This window comes from Thermobia domestica, chromosome 4, assembly GCF_964235325.1.
Source record: "Thermobia domestica chromosome 4, izTheDome1.hap1.1, whole genome shotgun sequence".
In the NCBI taxonomy this organism is placed as follows: Eukaryota; Metazoa; Arthropoda; class Insecta; order Zygentoma; family Lepismatidae; genus Thermobia; species Thermobia domestica.
The window spans coordinates 251,622,572-251,641,642 of record NC_137457.1 but is presented as its reverse complement, the minus strand read 5'-3'; the positions used below and the strand labels follow the sequence as shown (position 1 = coordinate 251,641,642).

General features: G+C 36.3%; 1 protein-coding gene across 1 annotated transcript in view; it reads right to left on the bottom strand.

The window, feature by feature from the left end:
- Positions 1–19,071, bottom strand: part of GLS (glutaminase) — a 136,499-nt gene that overhangs the window by 76,447 nt on the left and 40,981 nt on the right. Inside the window, exon 2 of the mRNA XM_081755736.1 lies at positions 15,854–15,933. Coding sequence (XP_081611862.1) covers positions 15,854–15,933 — 80 coding nt within the window. The remainder of the gene's footprint in view (positions 1–15,853; positions 15,934–19,071) is intronic.

Here is a 19,071-nt window from a genome sequence, read left to right as displayed (position 1 = left end):
AATCAATACTGCTTATTATCGAAAACATATCCTATCCCTAGTTTACACAGACGAAATACCAGTATTGTGTAGCGACAACACCAATCGTGTGGATCTGCATCAAAAACAAAGCTTCAAGTCAGAAGGTCGAAATGTCGCTCGCCTTCTAATCGACGCATGACAGTTGCAACTGGTATCCATGCTATTCCCGTAAAGAGCCCAGACTGTAGTCCCATGAAGCACTGTGCTTTTGAACATATCAAATGGTACCTTTCACTATGTCCTGTTCCCCTCTAGAAAACCTGCTATTATTGAATATCTATGGTCAGTTTTGGAGCTCAAAATCCGGAACAGATATCCTCCTCTATTCTCACTGAAGAAGCCGAATACTTAAATTATACACAAAATTTACTATAGCTATCTATTTTTGAGAAGTGAATCCTCAAGGCAAAACAAATTTTTAAAAATGTGCATAGTGTCCTACAGTGCTTAGCGTTTTAAATAGCATTATTTGAGAACCTTAATTGGTTGGCTTCGAAATACGTCAGGAGCCAAATATTATAAATAAACTTTACGTCATTATTATTTTATGGGAAACAAATATACATGACCGTTTGCAGATTCTCTTTTTGAGGAAAGAAGTTCGTAATATTTCGTTTTAATTTAATTTTGAGGATCCTTTTTCCTGTAATATAAGGTATTTCTTCATGCCTCAACTTTCATATACAAGAAGTGTGTTCTAGAAAGCTTACATATTTGGACCTTAAAAATTACAATAAAAAAGAAGAAGAATTGACAACTAGATTATTGTAAATTACATTTATTCATTCCACTATCCAATATTCAGTATACGCTGTATTCATCCCATTTCTGGTGCCACCATCGAACTCAAAGGAAAACTGTCTTTTCCAGGGCAAACACACCCCACACACCCCGCCAAAGATCTATGTGAGAGAAAATTTAACTCCGCACTATCTTGTCAAGAGAAACAGCACTGTCCATAGTTTCTGTCTTTTCCGCAGAGGATGGAAGAACAATGTAGTACTTTATCATTGCTTTCCGTGCCGCACTGTTTTACGAGTTATTGGTCAGAGAGATTCCTAGAGTTGAACCAATAAATATTTCCTCCAATTTGCCTATAGGAAGAACTGCTGCCTTCTTCCAGAACATTCTTTGTCTGGGTATTTCAATACGTCCAATTCGGCATGGATTACTCTACTTCTCTAATACCAATATATTTACGATCTATCTCTAAATTCTACTGTAGCACGCAATCCTTCGGGAAAAGTATCTACATAACGGTTGTGTTTATCAGAGAAGCTCGAAAGTAAAACTATTCGAATGTTCGCTTCCCGTCAGGAAAGCATCGAACGCATTAGAGTGGTTCGGATCTCACTTTAAACAGTACGGTTTCCTTCCATATAGCTTTGCTGTTGAAAAAAAGACGTAAAATCAATCAATCGAAGATGAGGACAGCATAAAATATTTGTAGTAAATAAGAAATACTTACGATTTCCTTAACATTTATTTTACTTTCTTTATCTTTGAGTCTGACAATGGACTCAGAAAATAGATAGTCCAGTTGCTGGCTATGAAGCTGTATGCATTTCGATGTGTACGGCAACACTCACTGTGAGACGATTCTAGTAGGTCCTCTGATGGTAAACAACAGGGTGTTCACTTGGCACCGTGGCAGTTTATTTGCAATACGCCTCATTTCAAAATGGCTGCCGCTAATATAGCGTTCAGGTAATTGTTTTGACATAGCCACGTCTATTTATACCCTTCCAGCACCTCAAGGTTTTAGAACATAGTTCTAAAATGTCTTAATATTGTCAACAATGGTTAACGAAGTACTTGTCACTGTCGACAATTTTTGATCATTTTTGTTTCTACTACTAAAACCATTTCCACGTGAGTTTTGCCGTACACATCGAAATGCATCCAGCAACCAGATTATTTCTCGAAATGCATACAGCTTTTTAGTTGTAAATCCTGTTTCTCTAAGCAAAATATATAAAAGCTATATTGATGAATTAGCTCTGTCAAGGAGCGGAATGTTGAACGACGAAGAAGAGAGAGGAACAAAAGTTGCATGTTGTGGTGATGAGGATGCTGCGGTGGATGTGTGGAGTGACGCGAAAGGACAAAATTAAGAATGAAGTAATCCGGAGAATAGTAAAGGTGTGATCAGTAGTAGAAAAACTGCAAGAAAGTGGACTGAGATGATTTGTGCATGTAAGAATAAGAACCGAATAGATGCTATACAAGTGAGTGGGAAGCGGGCCCAAGGCAGGCTAAAAAAGTGAGGAGATTGTGTTAAGACCGATATGTTACAGTGTGGTGTCACAGCGACATGACACAAGATAGAAACAGGTGCAGGACAGCGATCCGAAAAGCCGACCTCAGCTAACTGGGAAAAGGGTGAAGAAGAGGAAGAGTTTGTTTAGCATGATTTTCATTTCATGTAGTAGAATCTTATCTTATCCTTTTGTCATTCGAGCTTCAGGGACGGAACCGGCATCTGAATCGAATCATGGATTACAACTTAAGTGAAGTGTGGTAACGGAAAAGGAACTGACAGTGCTGTACAAGATAAAGAAAATGGAAGAAATTGCTCTAACAAAGGAAGCTGACGAAATTGATGTTTTAGGTATTCAGAAAGCATAATTTGTCAAAAGCTCGGAACCAGTGCAATAACAAGCAGGCAAAACGGACGTAAGCGACTTCCAGAAGATGCTTATGTTCGAAATGACCATGTATCAAGATGACTGACCGAAATTAGACCAAATGAATCATTTGTGTATCATGTGACCAACGAATGTTACAAAACTTATACACACTGGAGAACTTTAGAGAAGCTGATGCTTCGAGATGCAAAAACACAGATGATGTACAAGAAACAGATAGAAGTGGTCGTGTTGAAGAATGTTTAAGGTGCACCATAAGGAGATTTTCAGCAAACCCAAATACAACACTAGACAAGTTCATCGCTAACTTTGGCATCCGCCTACAAGCTAAAATGAGCGGAGAGTACGCAAAATACCGTATCTGCGAAATAAATCTTGGGAATATCTTCTTAAAAGCAACTCGATATTTTCAGGATGAGTTATACATGCCCACAAGTGATCTTAATGATGAACATAAGGTATTTGCTGCTCATCTGTATTATCGCAAATGTATGAGTGCATACATGATGAGATATCAATGCTGCAATGCACAAAATATATTTCACTATAAGGAGTCGTCACCTACATCTTAAAGAGCAGTTTTCTTTTCCGTTCTGAAAGAAATCCAACTGAACCTCTATAAAGGAATTGGATACAGCCTGTCGGATATTCGAGATCACACAATTGCAAAAAGTGATTCCGTAAAACAGTTTCTCATAGACTTCTTTGGAGACAAAGTGACGTTCCCAACTCCTAAAGAAGCAAAAATGTCGGCGCTGTTTTTCCTTTCACAAATTTCTGCAGAAGATATAGATGACCGTGTTCGCTCCACAGATGTTATCAGAGATTGTGCCAAACAACTGAAAGATGCTCTATGGAAGGCTGACTTCAAGTTGCAAGATAAGTTTTGTGATGTTGATGACCTTCAAAGAGCATGAAGTGAGATACAAATGCCAACAACTGTTCATATGTTTCTGTCCATGTTGTTAAATTGTAATACTACAGATATTAATACTAATGACATTGAGACATCAGTGGAAATTAAGTACGAAGATCCTTCAAGTAATGAAAGAATGAGATAAAGAAACTTCGCGTGATTGCCATCTTCCAAATGATGTGTTACACTGTAAATAATGGAAGGTAGAAAACAAAACTCCCTTGATGAATGGGCTAACTATTCATGGAACTTGCAACAGAAGCATTCTTATTAAATCTTTGAACCATCTTGGTATGTCAGTTTGCTATGATGAGGTTTAGGAACACCATAAAGATTTAGCTAACTTCTTCGTCGACAGCAGCAATGATAAAGTTCCTCTGTCTAGTCAATTCGACCCGAAAAAGTACACTATTGGTGCCGTCGATTACTTTGATCATGATGAAGCGACTATGGTATAGGAGGGAGTTATGGAACAATATCCATATTATGTCAAGATAAACCAGAACATCACCATGCAAAACCAAATTTCTCTGAAACAAATGTAAAGCATGGAACTAACCTCCTGAAAACAGACTTGACATGCCAAAAAATGCAAGATTTTATGAAACCTTAAAAAAAAAAAAAAAAAAAAAAGTCTACCGAAAGGTTATACAGTATCAAAAGTGTTGGAAAAGATCTGGCATTGTTTCCCAGCAAGTTGGATTTGTCTAAGTTACATACACTGCAAGTTAGCTGTCTACCAGCTAGGTAAACGATGCCATCCTGGTCTTCATTCAACTCTGTCATAGCAGAAGATTGTATATCATCGTCGAGCGGATCGTCGGATACATCCCTTTAATTCCATACCCTATAACGGAATATTCCACGACATACACAGCTCTGACAAATTTTGTGAACGTCCTCAGTCAGTTAGAACAGAAACAACTTCTTGTGGCGTGCAACGAAGGAGTTTATCGTATTGCAAGAGAAATTCAACTAATCAAAGCAGATGAATATAAGGACATTGATTTAATCATGGGGTCCTTCCATGTGACGAAGATAGTTCTTCACTGCCTTGGCAAATACCTGAAAGGAAGTGGAGAAGAAAACATTTTCGTACAGAATTCGGTATTTAGAGTGTCTGTAACAGAGTCGGTCTTGAGTAGATTGAATTATGCGCGATGATTGAAATGTATGCTTATGTTAGCTGAAACATTGATTAGGATGCACTTCACTGAGTTTTTCAAACCATACGGAGTTGAAAAGTACACTGATGCACTAGAAACACTATAACAACTGAAGCTGCTGATGTTAAATGTAATCCAGTGTGTTTCTTGTCAACAATCGAGTGCAATACATGAAACCTTGAGAAGCAATTTTCACTTGCAGAATCGTATTTAGTCCAGGTATTGAAGAAAGGCAGTTCGTTCAAGACATGGCTGGATTGGGATGTTGGATTTATCATCATGGAAAAGAGAAAGCCACTGATCAACTACCATCAACTGGCAAGCCATTACGGAGACATTTGCTAACATCTTTTAATTACACTGTGTTTCAAATTACTTGTCGTGACAATAAAACACCAGAACCAGATCCCACAGAGTTCTGATTGGAACTCTGTACCTACACCATATATAATATCGATACCTGATGATTAGGTGCTATCATATAACTGTCTGAAGTGTGCTAAGAGATGTTGTATCTGTTAAAAAAAAAAGCGAGAATCACATGTTGTACGCAACAGTGCAACAGTGTACAACCCCAGGAGTGCAAGAACCCTGTTTAGAAATAACTTATCTGTTAAACTTATATGTTTATGATACTTCTATAGCATAAAAAGACTTGTTTTTGAAAAATCCCATGATTATAACTTTGGAAAATAACATGCTTCAATTTTTTAAAATATTTTACCTTCATTTATTGCACATATATCTGGTTGGTATTGATAATGATACTGTTGCCATTTTGAAAACACCAGATTTTTTTAAATGTTATTTTTGTTCCGTTTTATTTATTTTTTGTTTAAAACATACTTCGATGCCATTCAAGACCACATTATGCTTCAAATGTCAAAACAATTACCTGACCGCTATATTGTCCGCCATTTTTGAAATGAGGCCTATTACAAAAGAAACTACCACAGTGACAACTGAACGCCCTGTTTTTTTTTTTTTTTTTTTTTTTTTTTTTTTTTTTTTTTTTTTTTAACCATCAGGGGTCCTATTAGAATCGTTCCACAGTGATTGTTGCCGTACACATCGAAATGCATACAGCTTCATAGCCAGCTAACCAAATAAGATGAATGAATACACTACGAAATACTGAATGCGAAATAGGTGAAAATATTTTATTTTTAGTATGAGTTCCAAGCGCTTTCCAAAGTGCATTAGTATCAGTTAGTTCTTACTAGAAACTAAGCGATCGTCTTTATTAAAGAAAACAGGATTACTAAAATTAAATCATACTAAACACACATGAGTACTAAGCAGAGATACTAGAAAACCCACACACACAACACAATGTAAGTACTCACAATGATGCATAACTTGTGTCATGGATGAATGCATATCCTCTACTTAGCAGCACAGAAAATAAGAACATAAAAATGTATTATTAGAGTCCATATGGTTACTAATAAACTTCACTCACAGCACATATATGGCATATACTGAACAAAGCTGAAATACGTGTTTATAGAAATCTCAAACTAAACTACTCTACCTAGGTATATAATTATAACAAAGATAAATTTAATCAGCTAATATTAATATTTGAATATTTACACATGAAATCTCACTATCTTTTAATTTTCAGTAAGGTTCTTCACTACGCTCCCCAACTTCTTACTTTTAAAAACCAGTAGCAGTGACACGTGTACACAATGGTAAGGAGTTGGGTTTATAGTGTGATATTTTCTCGATTAACACCGAAACTGAAAGTGCTAGTAGCCTTCTACCACTTCCAATTCTGGTCAAGATTGAAATGGATATAGAATATAGTCTTCGAATGCTTAATTCATTGCAGAAAACTGCTTCTTCCTATCTATGATCATTTTTACTCCATAGCTATCAACGTTAAAACCGGAAGTGGTTGATTGATGTCACTTCCAGTTTGAATAGAGGGTTAAGAGAGAAGATTGTATCTATTCTTAGAATGGTAAATCGATTTCAAAAAAATACAGCTTCTCACACTCTCTCTTATTGTTTTTGCTCTACATATATCAATACTGAAACCGGAAATTGTTGTGGGTTTCTATCAGTTCCGGTTTAGTAGAGTTAAGGATGGATATGAAATATATTCTTGGGACACCTAATCGATTGCTGAAAACCGTTTCTAGTTATATATTACCGTTTTTGCTCTATACTAATCAACGTTCAAACCGGAAATAGTTGATTTCTACCATTTCCGGTGGATAGATTATCTCCAACGAACTTTATTCCCAAATTTGATATTCTACATCTTAGCCACAACTGATAGTGATCCATAAAGTAGTTTTTTTTTAATTTTTTATTTTATTTTTTGTCTCTTGGACAAGAAAAGACATGGTAATCTCTCGGACACAAGAATAGACATGGTAAATATAGAGGGTTTATCAAACGTCTGGGGTCATAGACCGATTCCGTTATGGATAGCGATACAAAAACAAAAAACAAAAAACAAAAAAAAAAAAAAAATGGAAAGAGAGAAAAGTATCGGAAATAGGAAGATTTCAATCTAAAATGGTGGAAATTTTCCAATCACACCAATCATTGGGTTCCCCACTGGCACGACCCCTTTACATTAACATGCAATGTTACCACTTCAAAATGCTCTCCTTTCTGCTAATAACCACACCAACAATATAGCATTGTTGGAAACGGATTCAAGGTGTTTCAGGTTTCCTTACACACAAACGCGCATATTCCCCGTATCATTTTTGCGTGCCCTTACGGAGCGTTCGAACAGTCTGCTGAACTGAAAACATTGCTGTTTAATTTAAAATAGAGCGCCTTACCAGTATGGAAAATGAAAATGAAATTAAATCATTTAGTGTTACGTTCCAGGGTTATGCCGGCTAGGTTAAAGGAGACGTTGATGATGAGAAATGACTGTAATGGTGAAATAAATAAAGTGAGAGGAAACGGGAGAACCCCGAGAAAATCCACGAATACGGTGTTTATCCACCACAAAGCCTACTTGGTGCGAGCTGAGATCGAACTACGGACCCCACGCACTAAAGGTGAACGTTCTACCACTGAGCCACCGTGGACCCTACCATTAGAAACAACATATTTCCAACAACTTTCCTTTCCATATTTTCGTATTTTTACACATAACGGAATTGGTCTAGAGTGCAGGAATCTTGATACACCCGGTATAAATGTGTTTTGGTCCTCAAAAACGAATAACACGGGCATTTAACAACAATGGGCTTTTGAAAAGCAAGTAATCTAGAACTAATAAAATTTTCCACGTCTTTTCTTCTAAAATAGAAATATGTAGGCGAAGTTTATGACATCAGTTGACGGAACTTTTAGAAAATCGTCTGAGGAAAACTAGACTCATAAGTAATCATTACTTCTGAATTTTTCTGAAGAAATAATCATCTATGAAATACAACAAAATTGTTGGGAGCTCTTATCTTGGAAATAAAGGGAAATTTGAAAAAAAAAAAAAAACATTAAAACTAAAATCTGGTCTTGTTTTGTTGATAATCTGGCTAGCATACGCACATGGACGGAAAAACGGAAAAAGTTACATTTCTAAGCATTTAGTGGCCTTTTTAAGCATGAAATATGTACATTCGATTATTTTTCACAATCATATAAACGTTTACCCTATTGTCGTCCAAAAGAAAAAGAAAATCAGAAAAACCAGTGAGCATGGTGAAAAGCCTTAAGTAACATCTGCTAATTTATCAAATAATCATAAATTAGTCTAAGGTGCCTTAATAATTATATTAAACAATTGAAAGTTCCCTACTTAGCACTGTAACATAAAGAAATGCGAAATATCAAAGCTGTGTTCTAGGAACTGTACGTGACAATCATCTTCATCTTCAATACGTACACTCATGTTCAAAATGATTGTCGCATATCTACAACAGGCTTGTTGTACGAATATAAGTGGATAATGATATCACACAGTACTTTTAACACTCTTACTAAGAGCTGTAAATAAGAACAATATAACAAAAAAACTTTTCTTGTCCATTTAGCAATATTTTGCTGTACTCATTCTAATTTTCGTATTTATATTTTTTCTATGAAATTTACCACAAATATACATTTCCCGATTATACAAATAGTAACGGTATTAGAAGTACCCTGCGATACCATTATCCAATTATATTCGCACAACAAGACTGTTATAGATATGCGACAATCATTTTGGACATGAGTGTACATTGTAAGATCTAATGGTGATTATTTCTGCAGCATTAAACCTCCAGACTTCTTAGGCTACAGAATTATTAACTCTGTTTCTGTAATATTAAACTTCCAGGAATAAGTGTACGAATATACTGTCGAGTAGGTGTGTCCGCGCCACTCCGGAAAATTTTAGTCTCATCGGTCGGTGCAGGTTAAGCTGGAAGGTGGCCGCTTGCCTGTAGACTCGAGAAGGTTTTGCGAAAAAGTAGGTGAAAACAGACCTTAAATACCTTAAAAACTTAGAGATATTTGTAAAAATACCCAGTGATTTCAGCCAACATAGCAACTTTGAGTGTATAAATGGAAGACATGAAAGCTGAAGACAAAATTGAAATAATTACAATCTTGCACTTTCTGCGAACAAAGAAAGTAACAAAGTGTACGTAAATTGTGAATGAGATGGAGTGTGTGTGAACTTTCCTGCTGATCCTTCATGTGCACACTACGTGCGTACGATAGTAAAACACAGTAGCAATAGTAAACAATAGTAATTAAGCACGTGCTAACAAGTGACAGTTCGTGGGCATCATGTGAACACAACAGCAACATAACGTAAGTGGACCTGGGTTTCTTCCATTGACCTGTTAATGCAAAAAGTACATAAGACCCCCGGAGTGGTCAAAATTGAGAGAGTAAGGAGTTTTTTTAAAAGACCTAAAGAAAATGAAGATGGAATTATGGAGTCTTTCCACGAAATTCGGAAAAATCTAGTGGTCCCGTCCTCATCTGAACACACAATTCTAAGCTGTGGGCCAAAAGATTATTTTTGGCAGCTCTCTTAAAAAAGCTTTGAGGAAATGCAACCAACCTTGCTTCTAGGTTAATTGGGTTGCATAATCAGAAGTAACGGATAAATTATAACAATCCTAATCTATATACAGGGTTGTCACAAAGTAGCTTTTCTCAATACGTGAAGAAATAATGTTTTGGGGAAAGTGGCTTTGTGCCCTACCTGTATATAAGAACTACTGTAACATTGTTTGTCGTCGAACCACTCCTAGACCGCTGGACCTGTTTTGATGATTTTTGGTACCTGACTTAATCCTCGCCTAGCTTAGCTTTTAGATTTGTTACTTTATTAAAACGACTATTCTAAGAAGGAAACAGGCAGGTCAAAATTTGTGTGAAAAATGCAGTATCTCACGATCCTGTCAATTTAGGACGATGAAACTTGGTATATGTTGGAAGCAGGGTTGGGATAGAAGTGCTTACATGCTTACAAATATGAGTATGTCCTATATGTAGTTAAGAAGACATAGTTTGTGCAAATAGGATACAGAATTATGATGGATGTGTAAGTTGATGTTTACAGTATGAGTTATTATGAAGATTCTGTGAATAGTAAATATGTAATAGCTGTGGAATGATCAAGATGAATTATGATGTTTAAAGAGTGCATAGGGCACAGGTTTATAATAAAGAATTACTGAAGAACGCAAGTGTTTCTTGTATACATAATAAGATTGAATATAGTTACTAAGAGGATTAGACATATATAGATGGTTACATCCTTTGGCTATGTTTTAATATTTTGAGCAGTGAATACATTGGTTGTTTTTTAAAGTATTAACAGTATACAAATCCTTCATTTAAAATAGGGGAACCCGTGTCCCAACGATTTTGAAAATTCTCGTTTTGAGGTGGATATTTTCTGTCTTCTATATGCAGGATATTAATGAACTATACCAACAAACTTTAAGAAATGAGTCCTCACATTAAAATAAGAGAAAACTCTCACATGGACATGTGAAGAAGTACACAGTTTCAGATCCAGGGCTGTTCAAATTCGTGGAAAAGCTAAATTTAAACATGATTATTTTGAATTCGAGAAAATGTGGAGTAGTGGTCCATATCAGCTTAAAGGAAGTCATAGCCAGATTCAGTACAAAAATGCATATTTCATCAATGTGTAGTGGGTGTGCAAATGATTCCCTACAGGGATTTCGGACATGCTCTCAAGAGAATTCTCAAATATGATCTGATTTTAAGGAGGGTTAAATGTAGGTAAAAGTGGACACTGAATGCTTTGGCAGGATGTCGGAAATGTTAGGAACGGCCAGCACCATATCTCTCGTGTTCGGAATAACGCGTGCTGCGAGACATCAATATATATATATATATATATATATATATATATATATATATATATATTATTAATGTAACGATGTTTGCCCGCGAACTCCTAGACTGCTGCACCAATTTTGATGGTTTTTAAGTTCGGTTTTTATCTTGCTTCTTTGATTAAAATGCATATCCTAAGAGGAGAGCGGGATCAAAATATATGCGAAAAATTGGGTATGTGACGATCCTGTCAATTTATGAAGATTAAACTGTGCATATAAATTCTTCATTAAAATAAGCAGGCAGTTTTTCTTTTAAGGGGAAACAAGGGAGTTATATATCTATCTATATAAATAAAAATTAATGTAACGATGTTTGACTGCGAAGTACTGGTAGACCGCTCCACTAATGATTTTTGGTCCTAACTTAGGTTTTTATCATATTACTATGATTGAAATGCATATCCTAAGGGGGAAGGGGAGGTCAAAAATTATGTGAAAAATAGAGTATCTCACGGCCCTGTCAACTTAGAGAGATGAAACTTGGTATACACATTCCTCATTTTTAAAAAGCGGACAATAACAAAGAGCTTTTGAAAAATTCATTTTAAGGGGGCAAAGGATTATCTTCTTTCTTTTAACATATATATACGAAAATATTTGTCCGCAAACTCCTCCTAGACAGCTGTGACAATTCTGATGATATTTAGTACTTGACCCTCGCTCAGGTTTTTAATATATTTTCAGCAAGGAAGTGAAGGGTATGAGACGTAAAAATGTATTTGACAGCCAACTCCTCCTAGACTTTTTCACCAATTTTGATCATTTTTGGTACACGAGTGGATCTTGACCTAATTTAGTTATTAGCACATTTTCGGCAAGAGGTAGAGAAGGTGTGAGGGGGATGATATGTACAAATAATCGAAAACCACCTATATTAGTGTCCAATCTGAAGTTTTTAGAGTTGCTTAGATGAATAGTTACACTCCAAATGACGTTGAAGTCCAAATCTAGTGTTACCGGATGCGAAGTCAGGACCGACAACTTTATATACATCTAAATCAATCAGTCATCCATTGAGAGCTTAACAGGCTTCACTGTTGGAGTTCATCGCCTGTTAGATGTTATTTACACCGACCATCGACATCGCCAGCTGATTTCAACTAGGAAATAACTAATTACCTTCTGTTTGCCTTACTACAAGGAAGTCCTTGTATTTAGGACTTCCTATTACCTTTTTCCCCTAAGTCTCACATGCGTTAGCTGAAATTCTGTTTTGTTTAGATCAGATGCTTTCTTAAGAAGTTTGTTTTTACTGGGCTCTCATTGTCATGCACCAACTTCGAATCAACGCTCGCTCCGCTTACCAACCTGATAGACATTGACACAGTAAGGAGATATTGTTGTTGAGTAGTAAGTACTTTGAATCTCGGAAGCCGCTCTCTTCCTGTTTTTAGTCTGTGATTCTGACGACGACAGCAGCCTAATAGGAAGTATAGCTGCTTTATGTTGTATCATCGATTTGAAGACATGTGTACTTTGGCTGTGTCAGTTTGGTAATTGAATGTGCGTCATCGAGTGAGTGTCACCATCTTCGCTTCCTTCCGTGGCCATTTGGGCTTTTGGTCTTTGGAACTCAACTACTTCGGAGAACACATCGACATCACCATTCCTTCAGTCCGGCATTCGATGCCTTGGTCGGTTGTCGGACAAGTCAACATGGAGATCTTCAAAGAGCCTCGACCTACAAGTCTACACCTATCATTACCTAAGAGTAGGAGGGAGAAGATTGGATCTACTTTGTACTACGGTGAGACTGTTCCAAATTAGTTGCAAATCCTTGCTCCACCATCTATTCCTTTAACGTCCTTATAGCTACCATTTAATATAATCAGAATCATGTGTTTCATTTTAATCAAATTTGGTATTGTTATCCCACACCTCTTAGATGCCTCTCATAACGATCCCGACAGGCAAGTCATTAATGCAACACTAGATTAGTCAAAACTAATAAACAACTAAATTTTCACAAGTATATAATATTTAAAAAGTTGCTAATAAATTGTGACCAATCGCCACAAACGATTTTAGACTGGACAGAAACGTTTTTAAATTGTATATCAGAGTGATTTTAATGACAATGTTACAGTACTGTGTAGGTATATGGGGACACCAAATATTCATGAATATCAAGTATATAAAAAACGTGTGCAAAGAATAATCTTAATAAACACAAACAATTTAATCAAGACAGACAATACATGCTGAAGCACAACAATTATTTGCATATGAAGAACCAATGCATGTCCAAATACTTAGAAAATGTATCAAAACCTGATTCAAAACGAACGAAAGAACAAAAATAGTAGAAATAGTAGGGAAAATGAGTGGATAAATTCTCACAAACGCAGTAGGACCAAAAATATTATACCTAATTAAAAGATAAGGAAGAAAGGAAATTTAAATACAGACGTGAAGAAATATCTATCGGGACATGGACCTTTTAAAACTCACATGGAAAGGACTAATACATAATCAACGGTGATAAATGTAATCACTGTTTCACGCTTACTAGATCAGAAAATTATTAACCATGTTGCTACGGCATCTTTAGAAGATTACCTCTAATAGCGTAGTACGGTATTTCATATAGTATTCATTAAGTTAAAACTAAGGTAATTTTGATTCAACTAAATATATATATATATATATATATATATATATATATATATATATTTAAAAAAAACTGTACCTAACCGCATGAAGCCTCAGTGACCCCTGCAAGTTCATGGATGAAGGAAATAAACTGCAGATGATGATTGTAACTTGTACTAATACATAGTCGCCAGCAAAATTAGTTAACTTGTATCACTTCCAAGAACTTTGAAATGGAACAACTCTTTGAGAACATATTTCTGTAATTTAAGAACATGGCTGAGGATTGGAAAGTTCGTGGCCTAATTAAGAAGGAATCAATTATTTTATGTTTGTATATAATAATGTTTATGTAAAAATTTCATTTCTCTATTGTTTCAGCTGAGGAACTGATAAGACGCTAAGACGGTGGAAGTGACGGAAATCCGTGACATGCAGAAAATCGAGCATCGAGCTGTCATTAAGTACCTGCATAAGAAGGGCTTAACACCACAAGAAATTGATATGGACATGGTCGAGACACTAGAAGACTCCGCGCCCTCGTACTCTATGGTGAAAATGTGGGTAGCTGAATTTAAGGGTGGCAGAAACAACATTCAATATGACTCCCATAATGGCAGATCTTCAACGTCGATTACTACAGAAAATGTCAATAAAATTTATGACCTGATTTTGAATGACCGCAGAATTAAAATCTGAGAGATAGCTGAGACTGTGAGTATTTCCTATGAGCGAGCACAAAACATTATCGTAAACGAATTGGGGTTTTCTAAGGAGTCCGCAAGATGGGTGTCCAAGTTGCTTTCAGTTGAACACAAACGCAATCAACGCACCCTTCCCCTGATTGTTTGGAACTGTTTGAAAGTAATTCGGAGGAGTTATTGGCAGATTTGAGATTATGGACAAGACAGGAGTACACGATCATACACCGGAATCAAAACAACAATCGAAGCAACGGAAACGACCCGAATCTTATGTCCCCCAAAAAAGTCAAACAAGTTTTGTTGGGAAACAAGGGTATGACATCAATTTTTTGGGATGCTAGGGCCATCATCCAGATTGATTTCTTGGAAAAGAGAAAGACGGTCACTTCCGAATACTACTGCACCATTCTGCAACGTTGGCGTAAGGAAATCAGAATTAAAAGGCCAGGAATGCTGTGTAGAAAGGTGTTGTTTCACCAGGACAATGCGCGTGTTCACAAGTCCCTTGCATCTATAGCAGAAATTCATTTCTGTGGCTTCCAGCTGTTGCCGCACCCACCCTATTCGCCTGATCTGCCCCCCTCGTACTTTCACTTCTTTAGAAACCTTAAAAAGTTTTTGGGGATCAGCGATTTTATTCGGATGCAGAGGTGAAAAGTGTTGTACTGGGATATTTTGCAAGGCTCGAGGAATCATTTCTTAAAAGTGCTATAGTAGCGTCACAGGAACGGTGGTGTGAATGTATCTCGGTCGAGAGGAGTTACGTAGAAAAATAAGACACAACTAATCCAAATATTTTCTAATTTTGTAGGTCAGGCCACGAAATTTTCGATCCACCCTCGCATTATATTATTACAAATAGGCAAGATTGTACCATACAAAGTCTTATAGTTAAACCTCTCTAATTTCAACACACTTGGTTTTACAGAATGAGGTCAACTTGGGAGTAATAATACCTACCTATACCTACAGGATGCCACAAATACTCGGCCAAATTAAGCGAGTGGCTATGTTAGAAAGACAGCTAACTTACTAGATTTTTACTGCATTACAACCATAGTCATTTAAATAGTTTTTAAATTATATCATGCAAGCAGATATCAAACTTGAAACAAGATTACATTTACACTATTCGATTGTTCGTATTATAATAAAATCATACAAAAACTGCGGAAAGAACATTATTAACGATTTTTTAACCATGTTTTGAAAAAATTAACAGCCATTAATATAATGAAAGGCACAAAGGAAATGCCAAGAGAACAGCTGACCTCATTCACGTGGCATGCACGCTTGAATACAAGAAAGCCAATGGATGCATGAATGGATTAGCAAAGATATACCTGATTCTGTTCATGTTAGAATAAAAATACTATTACAAACATTGTATTAGAGGAATTTTATAACTATTAACACTACTATGTAAAACAAATTAAGTATTAAGAAAGCATAATATTACCTTGTTGTTTCATGACGTGCATTGAACTTTTCAAGGCTTAATAACCGCGTACATAGACAGGTTACGAAGGATCTTCTCAGCTGTAAAAGGAAAATATGACACTTTAACAATTTTAAATCAGTTCTGTACCAAAAAAAAAAAAAAAAAAGTTTATCTTTAGTTATACCCTATAGTAGGGCTGTTTGATATCTGGATTTGGATACCGAAAATCCATATCGAAATATCGAAACTTGATCGATAAATCAAAAAATATCGAAATATCGAAAACATCAAAATATTGCGATACTGAAAATAACCGTGAAAAACAAGTTCAGTTTATGAGAAGACAAAATACAAAATAATAGGTAATAACAGAGAAAGAAAAATACAGATAAGTAGAGCCTCCAAGGCGTATCTTGGATATTGCAACTGAGTCCAAGCAAAGTGCCCCTCTGACGTTGTGTATTTTTCTTGTAAATGTTCAGTAAGACATTAATACAGTAATAAGAAAAAAACATTTATATGCGTTGTAATACGAACGTAAAATTAAGTAATGCTATTTTTAAAATATTATTAAGTATTCTGCCTTTTGGTAGGTCTTGGGACTAATGAGTATTTTCTTTTTTCTTGATTTTAATTTTGGGTCTGGAAATGTTTCTTCCACTTTTCTCGGTTCCTTGGGCTTCCTCTTTTAACTTCCAATATTTTCTTCTATTTTTCAAATTATCGATCACTTGTATTCTTCTTCCTACTCCTCGCTTTCCTTCCATCTTTCCCTCTATGGCGGTATGAAGAAGACAATTTCTTCGCAAGATGTATCCAATCCAATTGGCCTTTCTACGAAGGATGGTGCCTAGAAGCGTCCTCTTTTCTCCTATCTGTTTCAAAATATCTTCGTTTGCTATTCTTTCTGTCCATTTTATCTTCTCCATCTTCCTCCAACAACACATTTCGAAACTCTCTAAAGATTTCTTCTCTAACTTCCGTAATGTCCAAGTCTCTGAACCATGAAGTCCAATACTCCTTATCACTTTTTTAAAAATATAAGTGAAGGTATATTGGTACATGCTCAACGCATACAATAAATCAATTTGCTTTCGGAGAGGGACAAGGGGTAATGTGGTTCGTAGAACGTCCTGATAAACAAAAATTGTCCTTACTTGAAAAAAAAAAGTTTCAGAAACGCTACTCTAGAACCATAACATAAATAAAACTCATCTGTTTAATGAGCCTACTAAAATATGTTCTTGAATTCAATATGTAGACTATACAACGTACCTTTAAGACTGAAAACCCAGAGAGCATTTTTCAACGACACATCGCCTAAGCTGAGAGGAGAGTGAACGACCAAAATAAGCAAGAATAACAAAAGATTATTTTCATGGACATATTACCATCAGTGCGTGAGTCAGACGCAGAGCGCAGTCCCTGAAGTTACGTAACATCGTGTACTGAAGATCTACGACAGATCACATTAGCATGTTGTAATGCGACAATATTGCACTCGTTCGTTGCCATCTGGACTCTTTTACATTTAAACAATTTCACTAATCATACTCCTCCTGATAGCTTCAGCAAACATTAATTCAATTACCTAATCTACTACAATCTCAACGATAAAAGAGCAAAATATGTAACAGCGAATGGTGCAATACAATACTTTCTTCTTTCTACTTCAAAGAAATGTACTAAAATATAGTGAAACCTCTGATTAACGGACACCGATGGGAGATGATTATCTGTTCGTAAATAAAAGGGAAAGGAGATAAAAATTTAGAATACTCACAGCTCACACCGTACTTGTATACTGTATATAGTAAATACATAAGTTATAAACAAATGGTGTAATTTTTTTTCTGCTTCTCCTACCCTGTCCAGCAACTGAACCAACTGAGTCTTCGGAGCAGAAGACCCAGGTTCGATTCCCGGCGGAAGCCCATGTGGTTCGGATCCCACGTTAAGCTATAGGTCCACATATTTTATAGCTTTGACGCTGAACGGGAAACTTTAATCGAATCGAAATCGAAAATTAAGTTGTTTTATTTTAGTTTAACGTCACACAATTATGTTCTTTCTAAGGGAGACCGATTATAAGGCAAGTGAATGGAGTACACCGAGAAAACCCCACAGACACGATGTTGTCCACCACAAATTTACTTGGCCAGGAACCACACGTACCAGAAGTAAGCGCTCTACCAGTACCCACCATGCCTCCTTGAATTGAATCGAAACAAAGCTATCTACAGGAATGAACAATACGAACTACTGCCGATTGGATACGCATCCATGGGCCCAGTCACTAGCTGTAGAAATATACAAATTCTAGGTTCATGGCAGAGTAAAAATAATTATTGGAGCATAGCTCCTCTTTTACTACGGTTAGGCGTTCGTTTATCTGGATACTCCTCCGAGATGCCTGAACCGTTCTTAACTAGGGATGACCATTTCCTGAAAAAAGAGTTTTCCGGTTTCCGGAAATCACATTTTCCGTTTTCCGTTTTTCCGGAAAATTTTCCGTCTTCCGTTTTTCCGGAAAATTTTCCGTCTTCCGCTTTTCCGGAACATTTTCCGTCTTCCGCTTTTCCGGAACATTTTCCGTCTTCCGTTTTTCAATTTTCCGGTTTCCGGAAAAAAAATATTTTCCGTTTTCCGTTTTTCCGGAAAATGTGGCCATCCCTATTCTTAACTCAATTTGACATGGTGATTTGAGAACGCGCGCTGAGTGTCGTACGGAGCAGCATGGCCCCATCGGACATACCACTGAGGAATAATCACCGAAAAACGGGATATCCATAGACTTCACCTTGGAAAAGCATTTGGCCAGCGAATTCTCATTGTAAACAATGGAAGAATAGAATTTTACGCATTAGAAATAGGGCGAAGCCCTTTTCGTTTTGTCCTACGTAGGGATGGGCACGAGCGAGTTTTCTTTGAAACTCGACTCAACGGCAAACAGGCATCTTTGAGCTCGACTCGAGAACTCGGCTCGAAAAATTTCCTCTAACTCAATTCGGATTTGGGTCGAGTCAAGCCAAAACTAGCTAAATCGAGCTGAATCCTATGTGTACTTTCAAGTACTCTCTTCAAGTATCCTACATAGACAATATAATTATCAATGATACTACTACTACAACTTATTATTATTATTATTATTATTATTATTATTATTATTATTATTATTATTATTATTATTATTATAACACCGTGTATAAGTATGAAACATAGAGGGTTTGTATCTG